A 27,889-nucleotide genomic window follows, 5' to 3' on the forward strand; every position below is an offset into this window, starting at 1 on the left:
GGGACCGCGGGGATCAGAAACTGCAAAAAGCGCAGCAAACCGCAGGTCTGAATTGACCTGCGGTTTTCTGCGATCGTCGATGCGGGGGGGGTCAAATGACCCCCCCCCTGCATTGTTACAGGATGCCGGCTGAATGATTTCAGCCGGCATCCCGTTCCGATTAACCCCCGCGGCGCCGGCATCGCTATTTAAAGCCATGACGTACCGGTACGTCATGTGTCCTTAAGGACTCGGGAAACATGCCGTACCGGTACGTCATGTGTCCTTAAGGGGTTAACAGTGAGACCTCACAGCACCTGCCCCTTTAACAGTGACTGCTACAGTACTCTGCTCCGTTAACAGTGACTGCCACAGTACCCCGCTCCCTTAGCAGTGACCTCCACTGTACCCCGCTCCCTTAACAGTGACCTGACAGTACCCCACTGCCTTAACAGTGACCTCAACAGCAGCTGCCCCTTTAATAGTGGCCTCCACAGTCCCCTGTCTTGTTAACAGTGATTTCCACAATAACCCGCCCCCTTAACAATGACTTCCACAGAACTCTGTTCCCTCAAAATGTGACCTACACAACACCCCACCCCCTCAACAGTGACCTCTACAGCACCCCACCCCTTAACACTGACCTTCATACTGGACCGTCCCCTTAACTGTGACCTCCACCATTCTCTGCCCCCTTAAGAGAGTTCTCCACAGCCCCTTTAACAGTGACTTCCACAGTACCCCTCTGCCTTAAAAGTGACCCTCAGAGCAGCTGCCCCTTTAACCACTTCCAGACCGGGCCATTTGCCCACTTCCTGACCAGGCTTAATTTTGCAAATCTGACATATGTCACTTTATGTGGTAATAACTTTGGAACGATTTTACTTATCCAAGCCATTCTGAGATTGTTTTCTCGTGACACATTGTACTTCATGTTAATGTTAAATTTGAGTCAATATGTTTTACTTTTTTATGTTGGCATCATTTTGTAAATGTCATTTTATTTTTTTAAGACGTTAGAAGCAATTCTTAAATTTTTTAAGGAAATTTCCAAAACCTACTTTTTAAGGACCTTTCATAGTGGAAACCCCCTAAAAAATGACCCCATTGTAAAAACTAAACCCCTCAAGTTACTCAAAACTGATTTTACAAACTTTGTTAACCCTTTAGGTGTTCCACAAGAATTAAAGGAAAATGGAGATAACATTTAAAAATTTATTTTACGATTTTCCATTTTAATCCATTTTTTTCTTTAACACATCGAGGGTTAACAGCCAAACAAAACTCAATATTTATTACCCTGATTCTGCGGTTTACATAAACACCCGACATATGGTCGTAAACTGATGTAAGGGCACACGGCAGGGAGCAGAAGAAAAGGAGCGCCATATGGTTTTTGGAAGAGAGATTTTCCTGAACTGGTTTTTAGATGCCATGCACCCTTATAGGCGTGGCAATACCTAATATGCATGCTTTTTCTTATTTATTTAAGTTTTACACAATAATAGCATTTTTGAAACAAAAAAATATATTTTAGTGTCTCTATAGTCTGAGAGCCATAGCTTTTTTTTATTTATTAACCGATTGTCTTAGTTAGGGTCTCACTTTTTTGCGGTATGAGGTGACAGTTTGATTGGTACTATTTAAGGGGGCATACGCCTTTTTGATCGCTTGGTGTTGAACTTTATGTGGTGTTAGGTGACAAAAAATTGCTTTTTTGGCACTGTTTTTATTTTATTTTTATTACAGTGTTCACGTGAGGGGTTAGGTCATGTGATATTTTTATAGACTTGGTTGTTATGGACACGGCGATACCTAATATAAATACTTTTATTTATTTCACTTTAACACAGTACTAGCATTTTTGAAACAAAAAATGATGTTTTAATGCCTCCATGTTCTAAGAGCTATATATTATTATTTTTTTGAGAGAGATTTTCTTATGTAGGGGCTCATTTTTTGCGAGATGCGGTGACGGTTTTATTGGTACCTTTTTGTAGGACATATGCCTTTTTGATCACTTGGTGTTGCACTTTTTGTGATGTAAGGTGACAAAAATGGCTTTTTTTTACACAGTTTTTATTTTTTTATTTTTATTGGTGTTTATCAGACGGGGTGGATTATGTGATATATTTATGATATATTTATAGAGCCGGCCATCATGGACGCTGCAATATCAAATATGTCTGTTTCATTACTGTTATATTATTTCTATTTTTTTATTTTTTTTTACATGTGAAACCTTTTTTATTTTATTTTTTATAAAACACTTTATCTTTTTTTATTTTACACTTTGCGTCCCTCATAAGGTCATACAAGACCTCTGGGGGACATTTACCATATTTTTCGCTTTATAAGATGCACTTTCCCCCAAAAAAAGTGGAGGGAAAATGTCCGTGTGTCTTATAAAATGAATACTAGTAAGCGTTTCCATTATTGAAGCGCTTACTAGTATGTATTAGGAGCGGGGAGCGAAGCACCACAAGCGCAGGTAATACTTACATTCCCTGGTCTGCGCCGCGGCTCCTCTTCAGCTGTTGCGCTCCCATCTTCCCGACCTGCGCTGCACTGTCCTGACCCCGTACACCGTCAGGATGTAGTGCACGCACTATGACCAAATGCTGCACGCAGTCATGTGACAGAGCAGCGCAGGCCAGGAAGATGGGAGCGTGACAGCTGAAGTGGAGCCGCAGCACAGGACAGGTAAGATAATTTTTTATTTTAGTTTGATCTGAGGTCTGATGGGTGTACTGAGGGGCTATTCTGAGGTCTGATGAGGTACCGATGGGCTTTTCTAAGCTCTGGGGGTACTGATAAGCTATTCTGAGGTCTGGGGGTACTGATGGGTTGATCTGAGGTCTGGGGGTACTGATGGGCTAATCTGAGGTCTGATTAGGGGTACTGATGGGCTAATCTGAGGTCTGGGGGTACTGATGAACTAATCTGGGGTCTGATTAGGGATACTGATGGGCTAATCTGAGGTCTGATTAGGGGTACTGATGGGCTAATCTGAGGTCTGATTAGGGGTACTGATGGGCTAATCTTGGGTCTGATGGGCTAAAATGAGGTCTGATGGGCTAATCTGAGGTCTGATGGGCTAATCTGAGGCCTGATGGGCTAATCTGAGGTCTTATAAGGGTCTGATGGGATAATCTGAGGTCTGATAAGGCTCTGAGTGGGCTGATATGAGTTCTGATGGTGGTCTGAGTGGGCTGATATGAGGTCTGATGAAAAATATATTTTTCTTATTTTCCTCCTCTAAAATCTGGGTTGCGTCTTATCATTGGGTGCGTCTTATAAAGCTACGGTAAAAAATACGGTAACTTCATATATATATTTTTTTTTTCACTATTGATTTCTCCTGTAACTGTGGCTGACATAGTAGCCCCAGATACAGGGGAAATACACCCCCTAGAGATGCTGTACAGCAGAGTACAGTGTTGTACAGCCTCAGTGCAGGGCTGATCGAGGTCTGTGGAAGACCCGACAGCTCCTGCACTCTCAGCGGTCACATGACCACCGGGCCGAGACACAAAGCGCATAGCATCACTGAGCGCTGTCTATACCGCGATTTAGAAGGCAGGGACAGCTGTGAACTGTCCCTGCCTTCTGTCTGGGTTGCCCTGCTGTCACTGACAGCGGGCCACCCGCTCGGCAGCTGCACTAATCGTGCAGCTGCCATCTCTGAATGGACGTTTTAGAACTTCCATTTACAGATGAACAACCGCCCATAGGACGTTTATATCCTATGGGCGGTCAGAAAGTGGTTAATAGTGACCTCCACAGTCCCCTGCCTCCTTAACAGTAACCTCTACAGTGGCTGCCCCTTTATTAGTGATCTCCACAATACCCCTGCCCCCGTAACAGTGGCCTCTACAGCAATCTGCCCCTAACACTGACCTCTATAGAGGACTGTCCCCTTAACTGTGACCTCCACAGCAGCCTGCCCCCTTAACTGTGATCTCCACAGCACTCCGCTCCCTTAACAGTGCCCTTCCCCATTTAAGCTGACCTACAGCAGTGAAGAAAATTGGCTGGGTTATTATGGAAACCTGGTGTAAAACTGTGTGTATTTCGAGACTAAGGGCCTACGAGCTTCTATTGGCTGATAAGGGTCATGTGACCGTGTGTATGGTAGTTGGGATATGAGTGAAAGACCTGCAGGCTTCTATTGGCTAGTGCAGGTCATGTGATGGTACCATATTTTCATTTTTTGGGGAATATCTCAGGAAAGGTATGTCCTAGAGAGCTAGACACTATGTGCCAAATTTGGTGCAGATTGGTCCAGTCGTTTGGTTGTGCAAAAAGAACAGACAGACAGAAACTCATTTCTATAAGTATAATATATATATATATACTGCAAGGAATTTAAAGTGATGCCTCTTTTCTTCTGGCTCCCACCTCAAAAGAACTTAAACGCAAGTATATAACTTTATCTAGACATTTAAGAACCATGAAATTACACATGGCCACATTGGGACAATATTACAAAGAAAAGAAGATACCTAGAGGGATGCGCTCCAACTTGCATCCCAACCTTTTTCCCAACAATGATATATTTTGTAAACGGTTTGAAACACTGTCTAATAGATATTCACTGGACTACATCTTGCTAAACATTGAATTTTTGCAATTAGAGGTGGTTACACTCACTAAGAACTTGATGGAGGTGGAATGTATATTGCAGACACAAATGTCAGAGGATGAATTTACACAATACAAGGAAGAAATGAAAAGCCAACTATGTAAATTACAGAAAGAATTGGAGGAAGGGAAAAGGAACAAATGGGTACGTGATACTGAAGATTATAAAAGGGGTAACATATACACGTGGCAATCAGAATTTTCCTATATGGGTTTCAACCGGGATAACAAGAAAAAGAGGAAAAATACACAGACATCTACTGATGAGGAAAAAGTTTTTTTAGGGAACAACTTGGATGTAAAGAAAAGAAAGGAACAAGAACCAGAAGAGGAGGCCACAGATACAGAAGGAAAAGGAAAACAGCGATACAACAGAACCAGATTACAGTCGATGAAGGGATCCACACAAAGAAAGAGACAATAGTCTTTAATTTGTCCTCAGTGGAATTGACTGAAGCCCAATATAGCATTTTGTCTAAGGGACTTACATTCTGTCCGAGCTCCAAGGTAAATTGGTTTAATTTTGAAATGGATTTAAATGATTTTTTCCGTTCTATTAAGTTAAAAACGTTTTTTAGGGATTCAACTGTTAATATGCAAACATGCTCTAGTGAATTGTCGCTTAAAAAATTGGGATTGACTAACAAAAGTGATTTTACTCCCATCATTGATGAGCCTGCGGTAGATGCCTACATTTCTGCGGTTAAAAGAGATATAAGGAATTTAAAATCCTCTATAGGAGAATCAGATATACTAAGAAGTCCAAATTTGACTTCCGCAGAGATGGAGGCTTTATCACAGCTCAAAAAAAAAAAAAACATTTGACGATCAAACCCGCCGATAAGGGCGGGGGGGGTGGGGTGGTTGTACTTGATAACTCTAATTACATCAAGGAGATTCAACGTCAATTGAAAGACACAAATGTATATGGTATTCTTCAGGGTGATCTCAAATTTCACATTATGAAAACAATTAAGAAGAATCTGTCTGATGCGGTGGTGGCAGGCATTATAGACGAGGGGTTAAGGGAATATTTGTTGGTACCTTTTCCCATTACTCCAGTAATATATATATATTACCTAAGATCCATAAAAGTCTTGTGGACCCTCCTGGCCGCCCCATCGTATCAGGCACAGACTCTATATTTAGCAGAATAGCTATTTTCCTTGACAAGATGCTTAGGGACTTCTCGACAGCCGGACAATCTTACATCAAAGACACAGGGGATTTTTTGCAACAATTGAGAGGAGTTGATACTAGTAGTGTGGAATCCATAACTCTTGTATCTTTTGATGTGGTATCCTTATATACATCAATAGGTCATGAAAAAGGTATTGCTGCAGTCAATAAATATCTGGATGGCTCTCACATAACCTCTGATACAAAATACTTTGTCATTACTCTTCTGAAACTGATACTTGAGAATAATGACTTCTTGTTCTTTAATCAAAAACGGGGCGCAATATATATATATGCGCCACATGGAGGAGGACTTTATCTATGTATCCCACCACTTTCAATATGTTTTGAGGTGGTGGAGATACATAGATGACGTCTTGCTCCTGTGGACGGGGACTGAAACACAATTAAATTAATTTCAGCAATACCTTAATAGCGTGGATGGTGATCTCCAATATACAGTGTCTTGTTCTAAAACAAATTTGTCATTTTTGGATACCAATGTCAAACTGGTTGATGGCTCAATCTGTACGGGCTTGTTTGTCAAGCCCACAGACAGAAACACGATTTTACGGTTTGCGAGTAACCATCCATGTAGTATGATCAAACATCTCCCTTACTCGCAATTTTTGAGGGCAAAACGCATTGTATCCAATGGGGCGGAGTTGACCACCACATTGGATATGATGGAAGGTAAATTTAAAGAGCGTGGTTACCCCCGCAAACTGTTAAATAAACAAAAATGTAAAGTTCTTCACACAAATACGGAAAGTACCCAACATATTTCCCAAAAAGTCCAAAGGATACAGTTTATTTCGACATATTCTGATTGTAGTTTGGAGATAGGACAGATTCTGAAAAATAATTGGAGTATTCTCAATAGATGTATCAAAGATGTCCCTGAGTTTAAAATTCCTCCTCTTTTGTAATACCGTAAGAACAGGAATATTAGAGACCAATTGGTCAGAGCAGACATAGGTCCTAAAAAGGTATGGTACAGCGAACATTGACGCAGCCGGGTCTGGGATGTTTCCCGTGCCTTAACTGCGTCAATTGTCGCCATATTTGTAATCCAAATCCTTTGTACACCCACATACAGGGAAAGAGTATCCTATCAGATTTCATCTCACATGTTCCTCATCATATGTGATCTATGTGTTATCATGTCCATGTAACCTAATACTTGTTGGTGAAACATCAACTGAATTGAAATTAAGGTTAAACAATCACAGAAATTCCATAAGGAAAAACCGCATTGATCTACCTGTTTCCAGACATTTTGGATCCCTTCAACATACAGAACGGGATCTAAGATGCTGGATCTTAGATCACATTGCGTTACCCAGAAGAGGCGGTGACCGAATAGCAATTTTAAAAAAAAAGAGAACTACAATGGATATATACTCTGGATAGTCTATACCCTTGATTTGGGGTTCAGCCTGATTTTCCTTGTGTTGGTGGTCTTCCTGCTGCAATTGTGTATAATAGTGCCAAGGAATGGTGAAAGTATAATTTGTAACTTACATCAAATATATTATCCTACTTGAAACTAATTTGTAATTTCTCTCTTGCCTTTTAGAAATTTTAATATTCACACGACCGGATGAAGATCCTTGGACCAAACCTCTTTGAATGTGATGACGCCCAGCAATAGTACCTGCTCTTTCAACTGTTGCACAATTCCAGATACTCAATTTATGTGCAGTGCCTTCCTTAAAATCTAAGGGAGAATCCCCCCTAGGGCTGCACAAGTACCGGCATTGTGGTTGTCAGTGCCAGTGGGGTACATTGACGTGTCCCCTTCTGACATGGGCAACTCATTGGGTTGGGTTCCATCTCGGCAGATTTGGAGCTCTCCCTATATGCTGGATAACGTAAGATTCACCTACGGCGGCCTGTAAACTGTTGAGGATGCACTTCGCACTTTAAATATCCCTATAACAAACACTTATAGAACAATGGGGCAGTTTGCCTTCAAACAACATGGTGGTTTTAGGATAATTGCGAAGAGCGCATGCGCTCTATCAATGTGCTACGCCATACATGACGATGTTAGTCTGGACATGCGCAATGAGTTATCTAAGACGCTCAATGGAGCGTGATGGTCTCTGCGGGCGCCATTACTTATTGAGGTAGGATCTTTATGATCTTCATCCGGCACATTAAGTCACCTTGTTTATTACAGTCTTATAAAAGATGTATTTTATATATACCTGATGTATTTTATACCATATGGTTATTTGATTTATACACAAGGATACTGTTTATGTATTTTTATTTTATGGCACATGTCACTTTACGCACATGCACTTTGTTTATTCTTTTGCACATGTATCAGATGCATTTAATCAAACAATGATTGGAATTACACTGTGATTGGTTGGTCACTTATGACATGCCTTTATATACTCTCAGTTTCACTGTTTCTATGCTTGAGGAAGGCTCATGTGAGCCGAAACATTGCAAGCTTGCCACAATATGGGTGAATAAAGTTTTTATTGTTTTCACTACAATTCAGGAGTGCAGTCCAACTTTTTTTCCTTTTATATACTGTATATATATAAAATATATTATACAGGTATGGGATAACTAATGTGAATAAGTTATTATCAGCGGTGTAACTAGAGTGTTAAACTTTGGATCTGCCCTCCCCCCCCCCCCCCCCCCCAATTTTTACAAAGAGGTGGCAGATTTTCTTTACCCTAAGGGCTCTTTCACACGAGTGGATGCTGTGTGGGTAATTCACTGCGTTAAAGAGAGCCAAGCCCCGTTCCGGACAGCAGAGACACGGAGCATTAACATGATTGATAATGCTCTTTGCCTCTCTGTGATCTTTTTACTACAAAAAGACAGTGAGATTAAGTTGTTACCGTGATTTTGTAGTAAAAAGATCACAGAGAGGCACGGAGCATTATCAATCATGTTAATGCTCCATGTCTCTGCTGTCCGGAACGGGGCTTGGCTCACTTTCACGCAGTGGATTACCTGCCCAGGATCCACCCGTGTTAAAGAGCCCTAAGCTCAATGCATGGCTACACTCACCCAGTCCTAATAAAATCTGGTCCTACCTCATCCAGGGTGTCTCTGGCGTCGGCGTAATGTCCGCTGGATCCAGAACAAGATCCCTGTGGTGACTGCCCATGTGAAATCACCAGCAGTGGGCGCTGTGCTGGCTTGTAAGACTGAGCCATGCCAATGTATAGCAGGGTAATCTAGGATATTTTCCCTAAATGCTACTACACAGTACTAATGCCCACATTGTGGCCCCTCACAGTACTAATTCCCACCTTGTGGCCCCTCACAGTACTAATTTCCACCTTGTGGCCCCTCACAGTAATCAAGCCCACCTTGTGGTCCCTTCAAAATAGTTATGTTCTCCTTGTGGCCCCATTACAGCAGTTATGTCCATTTTTGTTCCTGTCACAGTAGTTATGCCTACTTTTGTGTCCCCTCACAGTCGTTATGCTCAGATATGTGCCCCCTCACAGTAGTTATGCCCAGATATGTGCCCCCTCACAGTCGTTATGCCCAGATATGTGTCCCCTCACAGTAGTTATGCCAGATATGTGCCCCTCACAGTGGTTACACCAGATATGTGCCCCGTCACAGTGGTTATGCCAGATATGTGCCCCGTCACAGTGGTTATGCCAGATATGTGCCCCGTCACAGTGGTTATGCCAGATATGTGCCCCCTCACAGAAGTTATGCCAGATATGTGCCCCCTCAAAGTAGTTATACCCAAATATATGCCCCTTACAGTGGTTATTCTCTTTTGTGCCCCCTCACTCTAGTTGTCCCCTTTTTGCAGCTTTATGGAAAAAAAAACACATACTTACCCTCTTCCCTGATGGCGTGCTCCCACACACGATTTCCGGGCCTTCAGCGCTCCTCCCACAGCCAGCAGCGCAATGTGCGGCCTGCAGGGGGAGCACCTGAGCTCTCAAGAATAGTGAAGCAGGGAGCGGAGAGGTCTTCCTGCTTCACTCTTGAAAACAAACAGCCTGGCAGTGACAAGAACTGCCGGGCCGAGTGAGCCCTCCTCCCCTCCTTGCCTCTGCGCCCCCTCAGGTTTGAAGAGCGCTCTGATGGGGTCCGGCATTCTCACTGTACTTCATGCTGGCCCGGTCAGAGAGCTCCCATTATACGTGAGTGCAGTGGGCCCCCTCCCTCCGCCAGGCCCGTTCGCGGTCACACCCTCTGCATATGTGGCATACCTGAAGGCCATTGTTAGGGATCAGGCTTTGATGGCAAGCCCTGGAGCATGGGGTTGGACCATGAGGTGAGAAAGAGAGCTCCATCTTTTCTCAAACAACGTAGATGCCAGGGTCAGCACTGATCATGGTATCTATGGAATGAATGACCGAGATCTTAGTTATTTTTTAATGCTGCACACCTTCTGCACACAGTTCTACTGTGAAAAATCTGTGGCCATTAGATTGTTTGCTATTAAATTGTTTATTAAATATTTTATTACTAACCAGTAACAAAGTCAAGTCAGTTCCCAGTATGGCTACTAAAGTTTACAATTATAAAAAACATTTTGTGTTTCTCTCTGCAAGGTTTACTCACACTGCGCATGCGTGGCTGCTTTACATTCACTTTGTTGGCCCCATTCTGAAGATAGGAGCTGGTCCTAGCGATATGCCATCAGTGTCTGAGATGAGACAACCCCTTTAATAGTAGCACTCAGTGTGTACATTAAAGGTTGTCAATCCCAGTTTAGTTTGTTTTCTCATCAAAGTCATTGGTCCAGATTTACTAAAGTGTCTGTGCCAAAAAAATCTGTCTAAAAAGTCACGATTTGGCGCATCGTGAGTTTCTACACTGTTTTCCAACATGCTCAACAGGCGGCATGGCTTAGCTGAAATGGTTGGAGCTACATGGGAAAGTAGCGGGCCTAATATGCATTTTGTCAAAGTTGCGCCACAGTTCTGGCATAAAGTAGTAAGCCATTCAGTAGTTGTTATTGAGTTAAAAGTGTCTATCCCTGCACCAAACTTATCAGCCTGCCTGAGCCCCTGTGATAAATCTGGTGCAGGTCTAGACAGGTTATCTAAGTTTACGCCATCTTTATAATTATTAAATCTGGGCATTTGATTAAATGCAATTTGTGTTCTGTTGCTAGCTGTGAATCAGCATATGTACAAATGACAAGGAAAGTAAAACATTAATCTGTTTAATTTTATGTAATAGAATTACTGATTTTAGGGATGATTTGTTGGCATCATTTCACAAAACTAATATACATATAATTCATCAAGGCGTGCCATATTCAGTCACAGCAAAGAGGCCTCCGTTAACAATAACTTAATGACTGAATTAACTTCAAAATTAGCCCTCTAACGTCTTTATAGGTATTTGCTAACAAAAGAATTCTGGCAACATTAAAAGAACGCTGGCAGCTCCAGTTAGGAGATCAACAAGCTGACACTTGAAGAAGTATCGTCTTAAAAACACTAGATGCCCTCAAGCAAGATATGATAACCATCTTAATGAAGCTGTGTATTATTCCCTCTTGTCATTATACAGCTTCCCTGTCTGATTTCCTGTGTGAACCATTTGTTATGATCGGGTACCTATATAGTATTTAGTATATACAAACAACAGCACCACAAATTTATATCGTTATTAACTTTTATTCACAAGGCAACTTTACATTCCAGTGACGTTTCGGTCAAAGAACCTTTTTCAAACTCTGTGTGTCAAAATAAACAGTACAAAGGATCATATTAATATGACATCAAGTGTGAGTACATATAGTAAGATGCGTGAACAATTGACAACTTATAGGTTACAGCGTCTGAAAATCCACATCTGGACATTCAATTCATGTCTACAATGTATTGGCTAGACATACTTGCATGGGGTACAGAATAAAGGAAATACAAAACAAGCACAACGTAAAAGTTTTAGAACATAGTCAATTCTTCTTATATAGATAATATAGGCACAATAATAGGAAGTGCAATAATAGCGGGTTGACTGGGCCGCAACATGTTATGAGGTCTCCAGTCACAGATGAACAGAGGATTCTGATCCACATATCTATTTGAGATAGTAAAGGACAGATTATGGGCCTTTATTTGCCTATATAGCTATCAAATTAGACTAGACTCGTCAATACATAAGACACAGGGCCGTCTTTACCAAGGGGCAAAAGGGGCAGCTGCCCCGGGCCCAGTTGCTCCTGGGGGGCCCAAGGCAGCTGCCTCTTGAGCCCTGCTAGCCACTGCCCCGGGTGTCAGGCTGTCAGCTCTACCAGGAGTCCAGGCATCATGATCGTACTGTGTTAAAGTTGTTATTTAGGACCTTAATGACATCATCACCATGTGACCAGTAACCTAGCAATTACTGGTCACATGGCTATGAGGTCATCACAGGTCCTGTGGAGTGTTGCAGAAGTTAGCTGTGGAGCTTTTTTGTGTGAAGATTACATCAGAAAAAGGTGACAGGGGCTGTTATGTTAATATACTGTAAACTACTGTATAGTGGGGTGCTGTATACTGTGTGGGACTGTATACTGTGTGGTGGGCTGTATACTGTGTGGTGGGCTATATACTGTGTTGGACTGTATACTGTGTGGGACTGTATACTGTGTGGGACTGTATACTGTGTGGGGGCCTGTATACTGTGTGGTGGGATGTATACTGTGTGGTGGGCTGTATACTGTGTGGGGGGCTGTATACTGTGTGGGGGCTGTATACTGTGTGGTGGGCTGTATACTGTGTGGGGCTGTATACTGTGTGGGACTGTATACTGTATGGTGGGCTGTATACTGTGTGGTGGGCTGTATACTGTGTGGTGGGCTGTATACTGTGGGGGGCTGTATACTGTGTGGGACTGTATACTGTGTGGTGGGCTGTATACTGTGTGGGGGGCCTGTATACTGTGTGGGGGGCCTGTATACTGTGTGGGGGGCCTGTATACTGTGTGGGGGCCTGTATACTGTGTGGGGGCTGTATACTGTGGGGGGGCCTGTATAGTGGGGGGGGGGCTATACTGCTGTACTGTATACTGTGGGGGTCTGTATAATGTATACTGAGGGTGCGGTATAGTGTGGAGTGCTATACTGCTGTACTGTATAGTGTGGGGGGCTGTATCGTGTATTGTTTGGGGTGCTGTATACTGTGAGGTGTTGTATACTGTGGGGTGCTATACTGCTCTACTATATACTGTGAGGTACTGTATAGTGTGGGGTGCTAAACTGTATACTGTGTGGTGCTGTATACTATAGGGTGCTATACTGCATACTGTGGGTTGCTGTATACTATAGGGTGCTATACTGCATACTGTGGGGTGCTGGGGTGCACTGGAACACTAGGGTGAGCCGAGCCCTGGTCTCCTTCCTGCAGAGCGGTGCCCACTTCCAGCCTGAGCCCAGCTGCCCAGAGCACTGATCCGGAGCCGCTGGAGTCTTCAGAACTGGAAGTATTTACAGTCATTCACTGTACTCTACCAGATGTGTGGATTTTTTGTGTGTATGTTGTGGTGGAGGGTGTGATTGCCTGCTAAGGTGTGGGAAGGCGGGATCCAGGGGGCCCAAGTAAATTTTTGCCCATTGTCCAATCAATATTAAAGACGGCCCTGATAAGACATATACAAACTCAAGAGAGGAACCGGGTGCCACAAGAGGGGTTAGACTTACCAAGTTGCCGAACAGATAAGTAAGTAGTAGATGGTGCATATAGAGAAAACGAGCTGGTATATGGTGTATCCACACCCATGTGTAAGCTGTCTCTAATGGTATGTTGCTCCCTTAAATGTCCCGGGCACCGAAAGTGAAGTCCGAAACTGGAAATGCGAGTGCGTTCCAGCGTGGAACACGCGCTCTCCTCCAATACTGATAGGTAAGGTCCCATCACAATAGCTGCCGCATCCGTGTGGCTATGTTTACTTGTGTGGTACGAAATAAGGGGACTACAAGCAATGTATATATTGTTCCCGCACTTCCGATGTGTTTCACTGCGGCTGGTAGTTAGTAGGAGGAGGTGTATGTGAGGTGCGATGCGTTCCACTGTGGAACGTATTGCTAGTGAAGGAGGAGGAGGAGTATACAGAAGGGGATGGTGTTACCCTGATGGGACTCCCCAAAACACAATATTACTAATCAGAATATATCGAAAATATGAAAAACATATGTTAGGGATGTTACTAAGATATAGGAAATGAAAATCCATAAAAGATTGACACTAAAATGGCATGTCTCAGTAATCATTATGTAGATGGACAGAAAATTGTATAAAGGATACATTGAATTGTGGCAAATGAGGTGGTGGTCCGGTTCCTAATGTATCTGAAAAACCAAAAATAAATCATTAGTATCTCAGTATTGTATAGTCAGTGAATGTAATCAAATGAAATCTGACAATTCATATTCCCTATTGAGACCCCTGGGTTCTAGACTTTGTAGTCTATGTATCCAATAAGCTTCTCGTTTTTTCAGTATGCGATTGCCCCCATGTCTGGGCATGCTTAAGGGTACTTATAGTAATTATAAAGATCTTAGGTTGATACATAGAACAATGAAAGGAAGGTGTGGAAAATCACAAAGCATAACTTTTAATGAACCATTTAAAATATATGATTGCACTGTCCAAAATCAGGTTACACGGTTATGGGGAACCAAGAGAAGAATATCCCAGCAAGTACTATAAGACTCACGGATTTGGAGGAGAAAAATTAGAAAAAAATATTTTCCATCATACCTTAGATCAGACCCTCATCACACCCCTGTTCTTCATCAGACCTCAGAACAGACCCCAAAATCAGACCCTCAAGCTCCATCAGCCTCAGATGAGACCCCCGATTCTATATCGGAGATCAGATCAGATCCTCATCAGACTCCCAAATCAAACCCCCATTCTTCATCAGACCTCAGATCAGACCTCCATCAGACCCCCAGCCTCCATCAGCCTCAGATCAGCCCCCCATTAGACACCTTAGCCTCCATTAGCCTCAGATCAGCCCCTCATCAGAGCCCCAGCCGACCTCAGATTAGATGTTTAAAAAAATTATAAACTTAGCTTGCTTGCTTCAAACAGCGCTGTAGATCCAGGACTCACTGCTCACCTCACCTGACATCGGACAGCATCAGGTAATAGTGCGTGCCTACCTGCACCATGTCTTGAAGCTGTGCATGGTTAGGACGCAGTGCATAGCGGGACCCGGAAGAAGACCAGGGAGGTTGAGTACAGCGTAGCGCTGCCCTCACCTCCCCATTCCTCCCGCATGCTGATGACTGATTTCCATAAGGGAATCAGTGATTAACATTTGGATATAAGACACACTGCCACTTTTGGGGGAATAAAGTGCATCCTAAAGTCTGAAAAATACAGTAAATCATTCAGCGGGTGTTACCGGCTTATTCTGAATATACACAAACAAAGACAGTTCTTACTCTCATCTCAGTAGCCCATACAGGTCATTGTCAGGTGCTGTACATGAAAATGTACTCATAACAATATAAATCTCATCAATGGATGCCCAGGCTAGAACACATATCTTGCACACACACATCATTCATCAGCGAATTGTCATTCTAACCTATGACATGTGGCATTAAATCTTCACAGACTAACCATGAACGATAGGTCTTTTGAACTGCGTAAAAACTAGTCTTAGGGCCCATTGAGACGGCCGTAGTGCTTTGTGGATCCGCAAAACACAGATACCGGCCATGTGCGTTCCGAAATTTGTGGACCACACATGGCCGCAACAATAAAAGAAAATGCCTATTCTTGTCTGCGATTGCGGACAAGAATAGGACATGTTCTATTTTTTCTGTCATTTAAATATTAAAGGGAATTGGTCGCCCTGATTTTGAACTATTACCATCTACAGTAATTCAAGGGTAGTACTGCAGGTAAGGAGTCAGGGTCACAATTTTTTATTTTACTACTTCCCCTGGTGACCCTGCTGTCAGCGCTCAGTGCTGCACTGAAATACAGAGTCAGGACTGCTGTGCCAGGCTAGTATAATGAAAATGATTAATGTGCACATGCATAGCAATCCTGACCATGTATTTCAATGCAGCTCTAAGCACTGACAGGGGGGAAGGGGGCATTATTTTTATTTTTATTTTTTTATCTGGACTCCTTATGCAGTACTACACATATATTATTGTAGATAGTGGTACAAAATAGGGGTAATAGATTCCCTTTAAATGGGTCTAAAATAACAAACAAAGCTAAGTATTGAAGCATTTACTACTATTGCTACTACTGTTACTGAGAAATGCAGTAAGTGTAACTAAACTTTCAAATAATTTGCTGTGACATGGCAGAAGTTTTGATTGATGGGGGTCTGACTGCTAAAGGCTTCTTAACACAGCTCAATTGAGCAGGCGATTCTCAGGAAGGAAGCGTTCATTCCCGACAATTGCATGTTCATAATTAAAGGACACCTCTGCATTTACACACAGCCATCTCCTCCACAGTATGGGGAGCAGCGATCACTAATGCAATTGCTCGTCCCCATACAGAATCATTGTTTGCCAGCAGCAGAGTGCTGTTTAGACAGTACTGTCTCTGCTGCCGACAAATTATGATTTAGGCTAGGGCTACCCGACATTATGTGTAGCGCGACAATTTTTATAATGATAGTCTATGGTGTTGCACTGCGACATGCAACATGCTGCTACTGCGACACAACAGTAGCAAAAAATCCATCCAAGATGGATTTTTCTGCGACTGTCGCGTCACTGTCGCAGTGCAACACCATAGACTATCATTATAAAAATTATAAAATGTCATGCGACACATGTTGCAGTGTAGTTGTGCCCTATGTGTCGCGCCGCCCTAGCCTTAGGTGACCGCATGAAAGATGCAAATACCTGATAAGCGCTTGTTAGTGATGATCTGCCTGATGGTCAGGCAGTATAAAGGGGCCCTAAGACCAACACTAAAATGAAGGAGAATTAGCACTTCGCTGTGATTAGTGAACAATATACAGACTCCCTGCTCTGTACAGGGCTGAATAAAGCCAATTCGCCACAGCGCTCCGATGAGTGCTTTAAACCCTTGGCTGTGATTTGTGAGCAGATTGCACTGCATTTCATGGCAACAGCTTCTCTTTGAAACTCCAGGGTTGATAGGAATACATTGCCCTGCAATCAGCTTAGGGTACTTTCACACTTACAGCAGAGGATTCCGGAAGGCAGTTCCGTCGCCGGAACTGCCTGCCCGATCCGTCAAAACGCATGCAAACTAATGGCATTTGTCAGACGGATCAGGATCCTGATCCGTATGACAAATGCATTGAATTGCCGGATCTGTCTCCGGTGTCATCTGGAAAAACAGATCCGTCATTTATTTTTTCACATTTTTTGCGGTCTGAGCATGCACAGACTGCAATGCAGAATCCATTTTTCCGGAACACTCAGGGCCTAATCCGGCATGAATGCATGTCAATGGGAAAAAATGCCGGATCCTGCATTCCGGCAAGTGTTTCAGAATTTTGGACGCAGATAATACCGCAGCATGCTGTGGTATTATCTCTGTCCTGAAAAGTCAAAAAGACTGAACTGAAGACATCCTGATGCATCCTGAACGGATTGCTCTCCATTCAGAATGCATTAGGATAAAATTGATCAGTTCTTTTCTGGTATTGAGCCCCTAGGACGGAACTCAATGCCGTAAAAGAATAACGCTGGTGTGAAAGTACCCTAACACAGTTTTTTGTGTAAAACGACCCCCAAAAACATGCAAACTGTGCAAAAAATTATACTACTTACGATGTGCTTGCCAAAAAGTGAAAAAACTGGGCATCAGGAGGAGATTTGGCCTAAAACTTTTGGAATTATTAATACTAAAACCAAAGTTTTGGCACAAATCTATGTAAAAAAAATCTGCAAATTTATTAAGGTATGTGCCCTTTATTCAATTTGGTACAATTCCCTCCATCTTTCTGTGTATAATACCAGCATTTAACGAGGTTGTCCAACCTCAGAGCCGACAGCCCCAAACCTGTGCCTCATGAAAAAACAACTAACCTGTTCATGGTCTCATCGTGTCCGTGCCGCTGCCCTGTTCCCAGACACTTATGCTCCCCGCAGGCTTGGTCCCGTGTTGTTAATCAGATGGAAAAAACAAAGGCAAAGCATTGTCTTAGGCACTGGATGTTCAGTGTCGATGTGATGTGTCAAATGTTGATGTGTCAAATGTGTCTGAGTGACAAGCTATACCACTACCACACCATAAACAGCTTTAGGAAAATGTGGGATCAGATTGTGGAAAATTGCTAAAAACACTCAAATAAGCCAAAACATATATGACAATGATGCAGCAGGTCTTGAAAGTAGCATAGTTTTAAAAACACTTTGTAAATGGGATTTCACAAAATCCCATTTACTTAAAGGGGTTATCCTATGACTAATGTAAAAAGTGAAAATTAGACATCATATAGTACTTGACAACCTCTTGCTAACAAAGCTAGAACCACACATGTACCTCACATGGATCCAGAGATGGTGTACTAGATTTATATCAAGCTGACAACTCAAGTGGGGTGTCTTTTCTGCTGCAGCTAAGGAGGCGTGTTCATGCTCTCCCTATCATAGCTCAGGAGGCAGTTAAAGGATCAACTGAGCATGTGCGTCCTTCTCAGTGAGCTGGTCAAAAAAAAGAAACTGCAGGTGGTGCTATAAAGATACATTTTATTGAATAACTCAGTCACTATGCAAAATTATTTTTTGTGGGACAGCCCCTTTAAGTGCAATATCTGCCCAATGTGGTAATTTATTTTTAACATGTTTTTATGGTATGTGAAGCCATGTATTTACCAAGCGTAGCTACAGCTTAATACTTCTAGATAACTGGTCACAGCATGGTCTTTGAGTTGATTTCCTTTAATTTAAAAGGGATTTGGATGCCCTTCTTTAAAAAAATGTATTTCTAGTTATTACTATTTGATCTTATGGAAAAGGCTGATTGATACAGAGAATTAATCTTATTGTCACTTATAGAATCAAGAAGGAATGTTTCCCCTGCCATGAACTTAAATTGGTGATTTCTTTGCAAGGGGTCTTTCTTCATTTGGAACAACTGAGTGAAAAATGATAAAGTATGAATGTAATGGACTTGTGTAGCTTTATGTAATTTAATTATATAGTGATAACGTTTTGCGGTCCTGTATAATTGAAGAACTTTATTGAAACAGAGAAGTCCATGCATAGCATCTCGTTTTCGTGCCAGACATGCATACTTTGTGAAAAGCCTATTAAACTTCTAGAACGGTTATGAGTAGAGCTGTCCCGTAGATAACTATTTAGGTTTTTATTGATAGTGCTAGCTTGTAAAGGTATTTTATTGCAAATGTCCATATTTTCCCACCACTTTCATGACAGCACCCTGAGATACCAGTTCAGTGCCGGTCCGGAAACAGGAACACCTTTAAAATGTTTTTAGGGAGAATACCACTTTGCTCCTCACTTCCTGTTTCCTGTACCATAGGATGAAGGTCTTCAGGATGCCTCTGGATTGTTCAGTTGCTGGGTTATCTTATGGTGTTAGTCTCCATCTACGAGCCACCTTAATTCTGTATTATGGACTGCTCCTGCTCATCTGTGAAAGATGTCTGAAGCGAGGCTGGGCTGGTTCCTCTGGGGGTGGATGGGCCCAGAGGTTCCTCTGCGTTCACCTGTGTAGGACGCCAAGTTCTGCATGCATAGCTTTCTCCTTCCCTCTCCTAGCGTATGTTTCTGTGTCCTTCTGCCCTTCCTCATTGGCCTGAAGCAAGCAGGATATGATGTTGGGTGAGACATGCCCATCTTGGTGGGTCCTGGTGCATGGAGGGGAAAAGAAAAGGGGGTGGCCTCGCTACACAGGTTGTATGTTTTCCAGAAGGCATTTTTAAGCCACCAGCAGCAACTGCATCGCAGTGTATGCAGAATCCTTGGTTGTTTTGCTGAGGGACTCAGGAGTGTGTCCTGGAGGAGGAGATCCAGCCAGCCTGCCATGTCTTACAACATTGATCTTAAAGGGGTTGTCATATGAAAAATATTCTACCGTTTTAAAACCAGCACCTATATCTGAATACTTTTGTAATTGAATGTAACTTAAAATTTAGCATAGCCACTGATGATGCTATACAGATAAAATGTATTTGTATAGCACCACCTGCTGTTTGTTCTTTTTCTTTGACCTGCTTACTGAGGCCACACATGCTCAGTTTTATCCTTCAACTGCCTCCTTAGCTGTGATAGAGAGAGAATGGACATGCCCCTTTAGCTGTAACAGAAAAGACACTCCCCTTGAGCTTTCATATTGATATAAATCTAGCAGAGCAGTGATTGGAGATCTCTGGATCCATGTGAGGTACTGGGCTGATTCTAGCTTTGTTAGAAAGAAATTGCCATGTACTATCTGATGTCTGATTTTCATTTTTTACATTAGTCATGGGATAACCCCTTTAAGCGGAATCCCAGAAATCCAGATTATGGAGGAAGAGAGAGGTGAGTGTGCAGTTGTCTGAAGTAGTATGTGTGTAAGAGGGGTGAATACCCCACCATTTTCTTTAGACTTCCCCAAATTTGGTATTTAGGCCTCTTCAGACTTGCGTTGTCCGGATCCGTCGTGTACTCCATTTGCCGGAATTACACGCCGGATCCGGAAAAACGCAAGTGAACTGAAAGCATTTGAAGACGGATCCGTCTTCAAAATGCGTTCAGTGTTACTATGGCAGCCAGGACGCTATTAAAGTCTTGCTTGCCATAGTAGTAGTGGGGAGTGGGGGAGCAGTATACTTAACGTCCGTGCGGCTCCCGGGGCGCTCCAGAATGACGTTAGAGCGCCCCATGCGCATGGATGACGTGTCCATGCGATCACGTCATCCATGCGCGTGGGGCGCCCTGACGTCACCCTACCGTCCGTGGGGCGGGAGCCACACGGACGGTAAGTATACTGCTCCCCCGCTCCCCACTACACTTTACCATGGCTGCCAGGACTTTAGCCATGGCAACCATTCAGAAAAAGCTAAACGTCGGATCCGGTAATGCGCCGAAACGACGTTTAGCTTAAGGCCGGATCCGGATTAATGCCTTTCAATGGGCATTAATTCCGGATCCGGCCTTGCGGCAAGTGTTGCGGTATTTTCTCCGGCCAAAAAACGTTCCGGTCCTGAACTGAAGACATCCTGATGCATCCGGAATTGATTTCTCTCCATTCAGAATGCATGGGGATAATCCTGATCAGGATTCTTCCGGCATAGAGCCGGATGACAGAACTCTATGCGGAACAAAAGAACGCAAGTGTGAAAGAGCCCTTATTAGTTGTTTTTAGGAAAACAAGCCCCCCCCCTCCCCCGCTCATGAAGGCTTCCTATAATTCTAAAGGGAGGAAGTTGAAAGTAATCTCTGCAGCCAAGTTATGCTAAGCTGTTATGTCAGACTTGCTTAGACAGAATTATTCAAGAGGAATCTCCCTCAGTGGTTCAGAGTATTAAAGACATTGTAAAGGAGGTGGTCCATAGTTTCCTCATGTCCTTAAAGTGAGGACAACCTAGTTCTGCTAATACAATTGATCTGAAGTGAGGAAGATTTTTTTCAAAGTAGAGGAGGGAGAATTTGATTGCCAATCCGATTTTTCATCAGCAGGGGAATCCTCATGGAAGCCTTTGTTTCCGTTTAAGATACAGACTGTCTTAACGCTGTTAGAGCTACCATGGGTCTGGCAGAATCTATATAGACTTTTTCAATTGAGGATCAGATGTTTTGGGACCTAGCAGCCAGAAGATCTAGAATTTTTTATATGAATAAAAACACAGAGACCTTAATTTAAAAAGCAATGGAAGAAACCAGATATGAAGTTTTGTATTCCAGGTAGTGTGAAATGATTTCTAAAAATAAAACTAAAAATTCTGCCATTTGATGATATGGGGACACTTAGAGATCCCATGAATGAGAGGGCAGATATTTATTTTAACAAAGCTTGGGGGTGTCAGCTGCAGCATTCAAACCCAATGCTGCTGCTAAGGTGGCTAGATCCTTTAAGGTCTGGGTTGATCTGTTGGGCTAGTATATTCCGAATAAAACATCCAGAGATCAGCTTTTATCCACTATGCCCACGATTTCAAAAGCTACTGGCTTTATTTCGAATGCCTGAGCTGATGCATTATGTCTTTCTGCCAGTCAGCTGCTTATGCAGCTCAGCAAAAAGGCCATCTGGCTCAAGGGTTGGAGGGGAGTTACAGGTTCCAAATCTAAATTGTGTGGTATCCTTGCCAGGAGAATTTATGTTTGGTACTTGATGAGGAGTTAGAGAAAACCACAGACAGGAAAAAAGGCTTTCCAATGGTTTAGTTCCCCAAGCAAAAAAAGACCATTTCGTCCAAAGGGTAGAAGGGAGTATGGTAAAAACTCCAAAAAGAATAGTTCTTGGAGGGGCCAGCAATCCAAAAAGAGAAACTTATTTTTAAGTAATCATCAAGATTCCTCTAAGAAATCTGTCAGACAATGATACAAAAATCCAGTTGGGGGGTCGTCTGTCTCTTTTCTACCCAGACTGGGCGAAAATTTCTGTAAATTTCTGGGGTATCACAAGAGTAAAATTTTGAATTGATTTTTCCTCCCCCCCCCCCACCAGAAAGATTCAAGTTACTGGTAACAAACATAAAAGTAAATTATGATTTAACTCGAAAAAGACATTCTCCTATAATACAGAGCCTTACTGTTCAGGATCTCCCAAGCGCCAAGATTGTTTACAAAAATGGTGGCAGATATAATGGCTCATATTAGAGAGGAAGACATGGGGAGGGGGAATTTATCATTTCACCCACACCAGTTTTCTGGAAGAAAAAAGGTCCAAATGTTATTTTGGGGATTTTTTTAAACCCACTTGTACAAAATTATTTGTGCAAGTTCCCTTTTTTTTTGCTGTCTTTGTCACTTTCCTGAAAAGGGGCATGGAAAGGGTGTGAAGGGGCAGGTCCAGTGGCCCGACATATTTATCTTCTTTTATGCCAGTTTTCTGACCTAGATAGCGTGGATTCCAGTGTTGATGTGACAGACTGTCAGAGCTACACTTAATTTATGACAATGCATAGGGATAGGCATAAAACTCTGGTCTATGATACATTTCCCCCTTTGTAATTATTCCATAATTCGATTTCCTGAAACTGGCTCAAACAGTGGAGATTACCTTCAGATTACCCTATCCATTCTACTAAAATTGGAATGGACCATCAACTGGGAAAAATTGAATTTGTCCCCGTCTCACCAGTGTTTTTTCCTTGGGGGTTCTGCTAGACTCCTGTGTGAGCCAGTGAGCCCATGAGAAAAATAGATTATCTAAGGCAAAGGTCCTCTTCCTCACCTCAGCAAAAGTAGTATTTCTGTGGGAGGCTATGTTAGTATTGGGGAATCTAACTGCTTGTATTCTGGTGGTCAGTTGGCCCAATATCATATGAGAGCTCTTCAGTGGGCAGCCCTATCAGCTTGGGATGTGCACCTTCTTCCCTTAACTCCCTTATTCTCCTTTGACTAGAGGTTCTAAGGCCCCTAAGATGGTGGTTCTATCAAATATTAGGAGACGAGTTCTTTAGGTCAGAAAGGATACTGGTCAGCACAGTTGAAGACTCGAGGTTCCTACCTTAAAACGCAACACGACTTAAAACAGTTCTTTGTGCATTAAAGGAAAGATGGGTTCTCTAAGCAACTGCCATATAAAGTGTTTTTATTTTTCAAAAACACTACTACCCCTACACAGATTCAAGGGTGAGTTGGCTCAAGTTGAGTTCCCTCAACTTTTAGAACATGCTTTTTATGTTGATATTACACAGAAACAAATGGAGGGCCTTTTACTAGAATTCCCTACGGTGGCTTTGTGTTATATGTTGCCAACATTTTATAAACAAGCAAGACATCTTTCTGGCTGCCTAATTGTTTCTGACACTAATAGTTTATGCCAAGCTATTTGCAGACTGATTGACTACCATATGTGCCCATTGGTGGAGACCCTTCCCTTGTACATTAAGGACACTAATGACATCCTTCTGAAGATGGATGGCATCCAGATGGAACCTGGCACATTTTTGGTCAAATGCAACATTGAATCGTTTTACACTTCGATCAGGCATGAGGATGGTGTGGAGGCCTCCCAATACTTCCTTCTAGTGTCCAACCTGGAACACCAGTTTTGTTAGTTTTTCTTGAGACTTTCAGAAGTCGCATACAGTCATGTGAAAAAATTAGGACACCCTTTGAAAGCATGTGGTTTTTTGTAACATTTTTAATAAAAGGTTATTTCATCTCCGTTTCAACAATACAGAGAGATTAAAGTAATCCGACTAAACAAAGAAAACTGAAGAAAAGTCTTTTCAAGATCTTCTGTAAATGTCATTCTACAAAAATGCCTATTCTAACTGAGGAAAAAGATAGGACACCCTTGCCCCTAATAGCGAGTGTTACCTCCTTTGGCTGAAATAACTGCAGTGAGACGGTTCTTGTAGCCATCTACCAGTCTTCGACATCGGTCTGAGGAAATTTTACCCCACTCCTCAATGCAGAACTTTTTCAGCTGTGAGATGTTTGAGGGGTTTCTTGCACGTACAGCCCTTTTCAAGTCACCCCACAGCATCTCAATGGGATTCAAATCTGGACTTTGACTTGGCCATTCCAGGACTCTCCATTTCTTCTTTTTCAGCCAATCTTTGGTTGATTTACTAGTATGTTTTGGGTCATTGTCATGTTGCATGGTCCAGTTCCGCTTCAGCTTTAATTTTCTAACTGATGGTCTCACATGTTCTTCAAGCACCTTCTGATACACAGTAGAATTCATCGTGGATTCTATGATGGTGAGCTGACCAGGTCCTGCTGCAGCAAAGCAGCCCCAAACCATGACACTTCCACCTCCATGCTTCACAGTTGGTATGAGGTTCTTTTCTTGGAATGCTGTGTTTGGTTTACGCCAAACATGTCCTCTGCTGTTGTGTCCAAATAATTCAATTTTGGACTCATCTGTCCAAAGAACATTATTCCAGAAGTCCTGGTCTTTGTCAACTTTATCTCTGGCAAATGTCAGTCTGGCCTCGATGTTTCTCTTGGAAAGCAAAGGTTTCCTCCTTGCACACCTCCCATGCAAGTTAAACTTGTACAGTCTCTTTCTGATTGTAGAGGCATGTACTTCTACATCAACAGTAGCCAGAGCCTGCTGTAGTTCTCGAGATTACACTTTAGGGTTTTTGGAGACCTCTTTTAGCATCTTGCGGTCTGCTCTTGGGGTGAACTTGCTGGGGCGACCAGTCCTGGGCATGTTGGCAGTTGTTTTGAAAGCCCTCCACTTGTAGACTATCTTCCGGACAGTGGAATGGCTGATTTCAAAATCTTTTGAGATCTTTTTAAATCCCTTCCCAGACTCATAGGCTGCTACAATCTTTTTTCTGAAGTCCTCTGACAGCTCTTTTGCTCTCACCATGGTGCTCACTCTCACTTCAACAGTCAGGAGCACACCAAACTAAATGTCTGAGGTTTAAATAGGGCAAGCCTCATTCAACATGCAGAGTAACGATCTACTAATTATGTGCACCTGGTGTGATATACCTGTGTGAGATCTGAGCCAATTTAAGAGGGAATACATGTGAGGGTGTCCTATCTTTTTCCTCAGTTAGAATAGGCATTTTTGTAGAATGACATTTACAGAAGATCTTGAAAAGACTTTTCTTCAGTTTTCTTTGTTTAGTTGGATTACTTTAATCTCTCTGTATTGTTGAAACGGAGATGAAATAACCTTTTATTAAAAATGTTACAAAAAACCACATGCTTTCAAAGGGTGTCCTAATTTTTTCACATGACTGTACATATATTTCTTCTGCTCTTGAAGAAGAGGACCTATTTACTTCCCCGAAACTCGTCAAGCTTATTTTTATTGGAATTAAAAACCTCTACTACATTCCACGAAGTCCCTGTGATTATCTTTGGGATACAGGCATCCACTACATCTGTGAAGCGACCTCGGCAAGAGAGGATAGGGTTTAAGTGTTTTGAGTTTATCTTGCACCCCCCCTCCCTGGTGAAGTAAGTTATTATTTCTACTGATATAGCTATTGACATCACTGGGTATCATCTAAATTTCTGGCAGTTTTGTGGCGACTCCACCACACTTCCCTACATATGGGTGTAGTCTTTTTTTCTTTTCTCTCATGATCTAATGCAGTTCACCCACGACCAATGATTGAATTGATATCTGTGGGTGCAGCCTACTGACCGTTAAGACATTTTTTCTAGTCTTTTACCCATATGACATTCTAAGTCCCCTAGTCCCTTGGAGCTCCTTCCGTTCCTTTCCCCCTTATCTTATTCATCCCCCACCCCTCTTTTTAGTACTAACTCAATTTTCTCCTTTATTTGATGTATTGATGATTTGGCATGGAACTGTGGATGAATTACATCAGTTCATGGGGGACCTGAATCAGAATGAATACATCAAACATACATATAAAGTAGGACTGAGGAATATTGAATTTTTGGATGTAGAGTTTTGGGTGGATGATCATGGTTGTGTGTCCTCCAATTTATTTAGAAAATAAACTTCTGTAAATGCATTCCTACATGCCAACTCCGCAGACCCGAAGTCCCTTTACTCAAGCATACCAGTAGACCAATTCCTAAGAGCCCAGCGCATTTGTTCCACCGAAGCCTTCTTTGACCAACAGACACAAGAGTTATAGGAGAAGAGCAGTTCTGAGCACGCGGTTATGGGAAGGGATGTATTTTGAGGGGTATGCGACCGCCGAATAAAACTAAGAGAGAGACCTTACTAAATCCCCCAGCTTTCAAACAAGACCTGGAAAGGAAATGTTCCGCTTCATCTAAACATACAACTCTTGGTCCAAAGACATTATGGCAGCATTATACAAACATTGAGATATTTTGAGGCTGGATCCCACTCTTTTCAAGCACTTACCGAATCGACTGTCCATAACATACAGGAGATCAAAAAATGTTAAAGACTAATTGGTATATAGCCATCACCTTGGACCACAACCAGGACACATGTTTGGATCAGGTAAACCTGCGTGGGGTTTCAAACCTTGCAAAAAGTGTGTAGCCTGCACCAATGTGAACCGGGCGACACATTTAGATAATTTGGGGGTATGAAACTATAAAAAATTAGCCATACTACTGATTGCTGCAGCACAGGAATCATCTATAAAGCAACGTGCCCATGTAATCTCTTTTATGTGGGTCTTACCGCACAAGAATTAAAAAAATGCATCTGAGAACATATTCTTGGGATTGAGGTGGCCAAAGAGACTGAAGATGTGACGATCCTACAACACTTCCAGGAGCATCATGACTGTGACAGCAGCTTGCTCAAGTTCGTGGGAATAGATTGGGTCTTTGTGTCTGCGGGGGGGGGAATCATTGGAAAAACTTACTCTCCCAAAAGGAGACATTTTGGATTTACACCTTGAATATGGTTACCCCCTTGGGGCTCAATGAGAAATTGTGTTATGCACCGTTCCTGTGACAACCCTGCTTGTTCTACCATGCCACATTTTGCTGATGTAACTTTATTTGATAACATCCTGTTATATTTTGTGTGTCTGTAATCCGGGATGGATGAAGCAGACTCGTTGGTTTTAAAATGTGTTTTTAACAGTTTTTATTTAGTATTGTCTCACAACTTTTCTGTTATACCCATTAGGAGCCGACTTTGAACATCTGTGCTTTTGGTGACATGTGATCTTACTTTTAATCTCACGGCAGGTAGAATTTTACCGGATTCCAGTGACACCAGCTGTCCTATCTGAAATCCACAGGCAGCGACCTATGAACTATCCACTCCATTGGACCTAAGGGCGGGGCCCCACTACCAAGGTGGTTGTTTTGATGAACGACACCTGTTTTTTCACTATACACCATTTTGTTTGCTTTTTCCACCACATTTTTTCCACAGTCTTCCCCCTCTTTTTGCACTTTGTATGGCGGGGTCTTTTTGTTTTCTTTTTCAAAGAAGATTTTTTTCTTAATAAACATTTATGTACTTATACCATCCTATATCATATTAATCTGATATATATTTATACGGTCGCTAAGTATTATCTACACATATCCATCAAAAATTCTTGTATCCTGTTTACTATGTTTATCACT

At 42.4% G+C, this 27,889-nt stretch overlaps 1 protein-coding gene and 1 long non-coding RNA gene across 3 annotated transcripts in view; one reads left to right on the top strand and one right to left on the bottom strand.

The window, feature by feature from the left end:
• LOC122934283 overlaps window positions 1-27,889 on the top strand; it is an 898,769-nt gene that overhangs the window by 778,051 nt on the left and 92,829 nt on the right. The window lies entirely within an intron of this gene.
• BCL2L11 (BCL2 like 11) overlaps window positions 11,749-27,889 on the bottom strand; it is a 69,216-nt gene continuing 53,075 nt past the window's right edge. The window contains exons 4-5 of the mRNA XM_044289632.1: window positions 14,052-14,095; window positions 11,749-11,847 (exon numbers count right to left, since the gene is read on the bottom strand). Of these exons, the coding sequence (XP_044145567.1) occupies window positions 14,087-14,095 (9 nt within the window). The 3' untranslated portion in view covers window positions 11,749-11,847; window positions 14,052-14,086. The remainder of the gene's footprint in view (window positions 11,848-14,051; window positions 14,096-27,889) is intronic.

The sequence above is a fragment of the Bufo gargarizans genome, chromosome 4, assembly GCF_014858855.1.
Source record: "Bufo gargarizans isolate SCDJY-AF-19 chromosome 4, ASM1485885v1, whole genome shotgun sequence".
In the NCBI taxonomy this organism is placed as follows: Eukaryota; Metazoa; Chordata; class Amphibia; order Anura; family Bufonidae; genus Bufo; species Bufo gargarizans.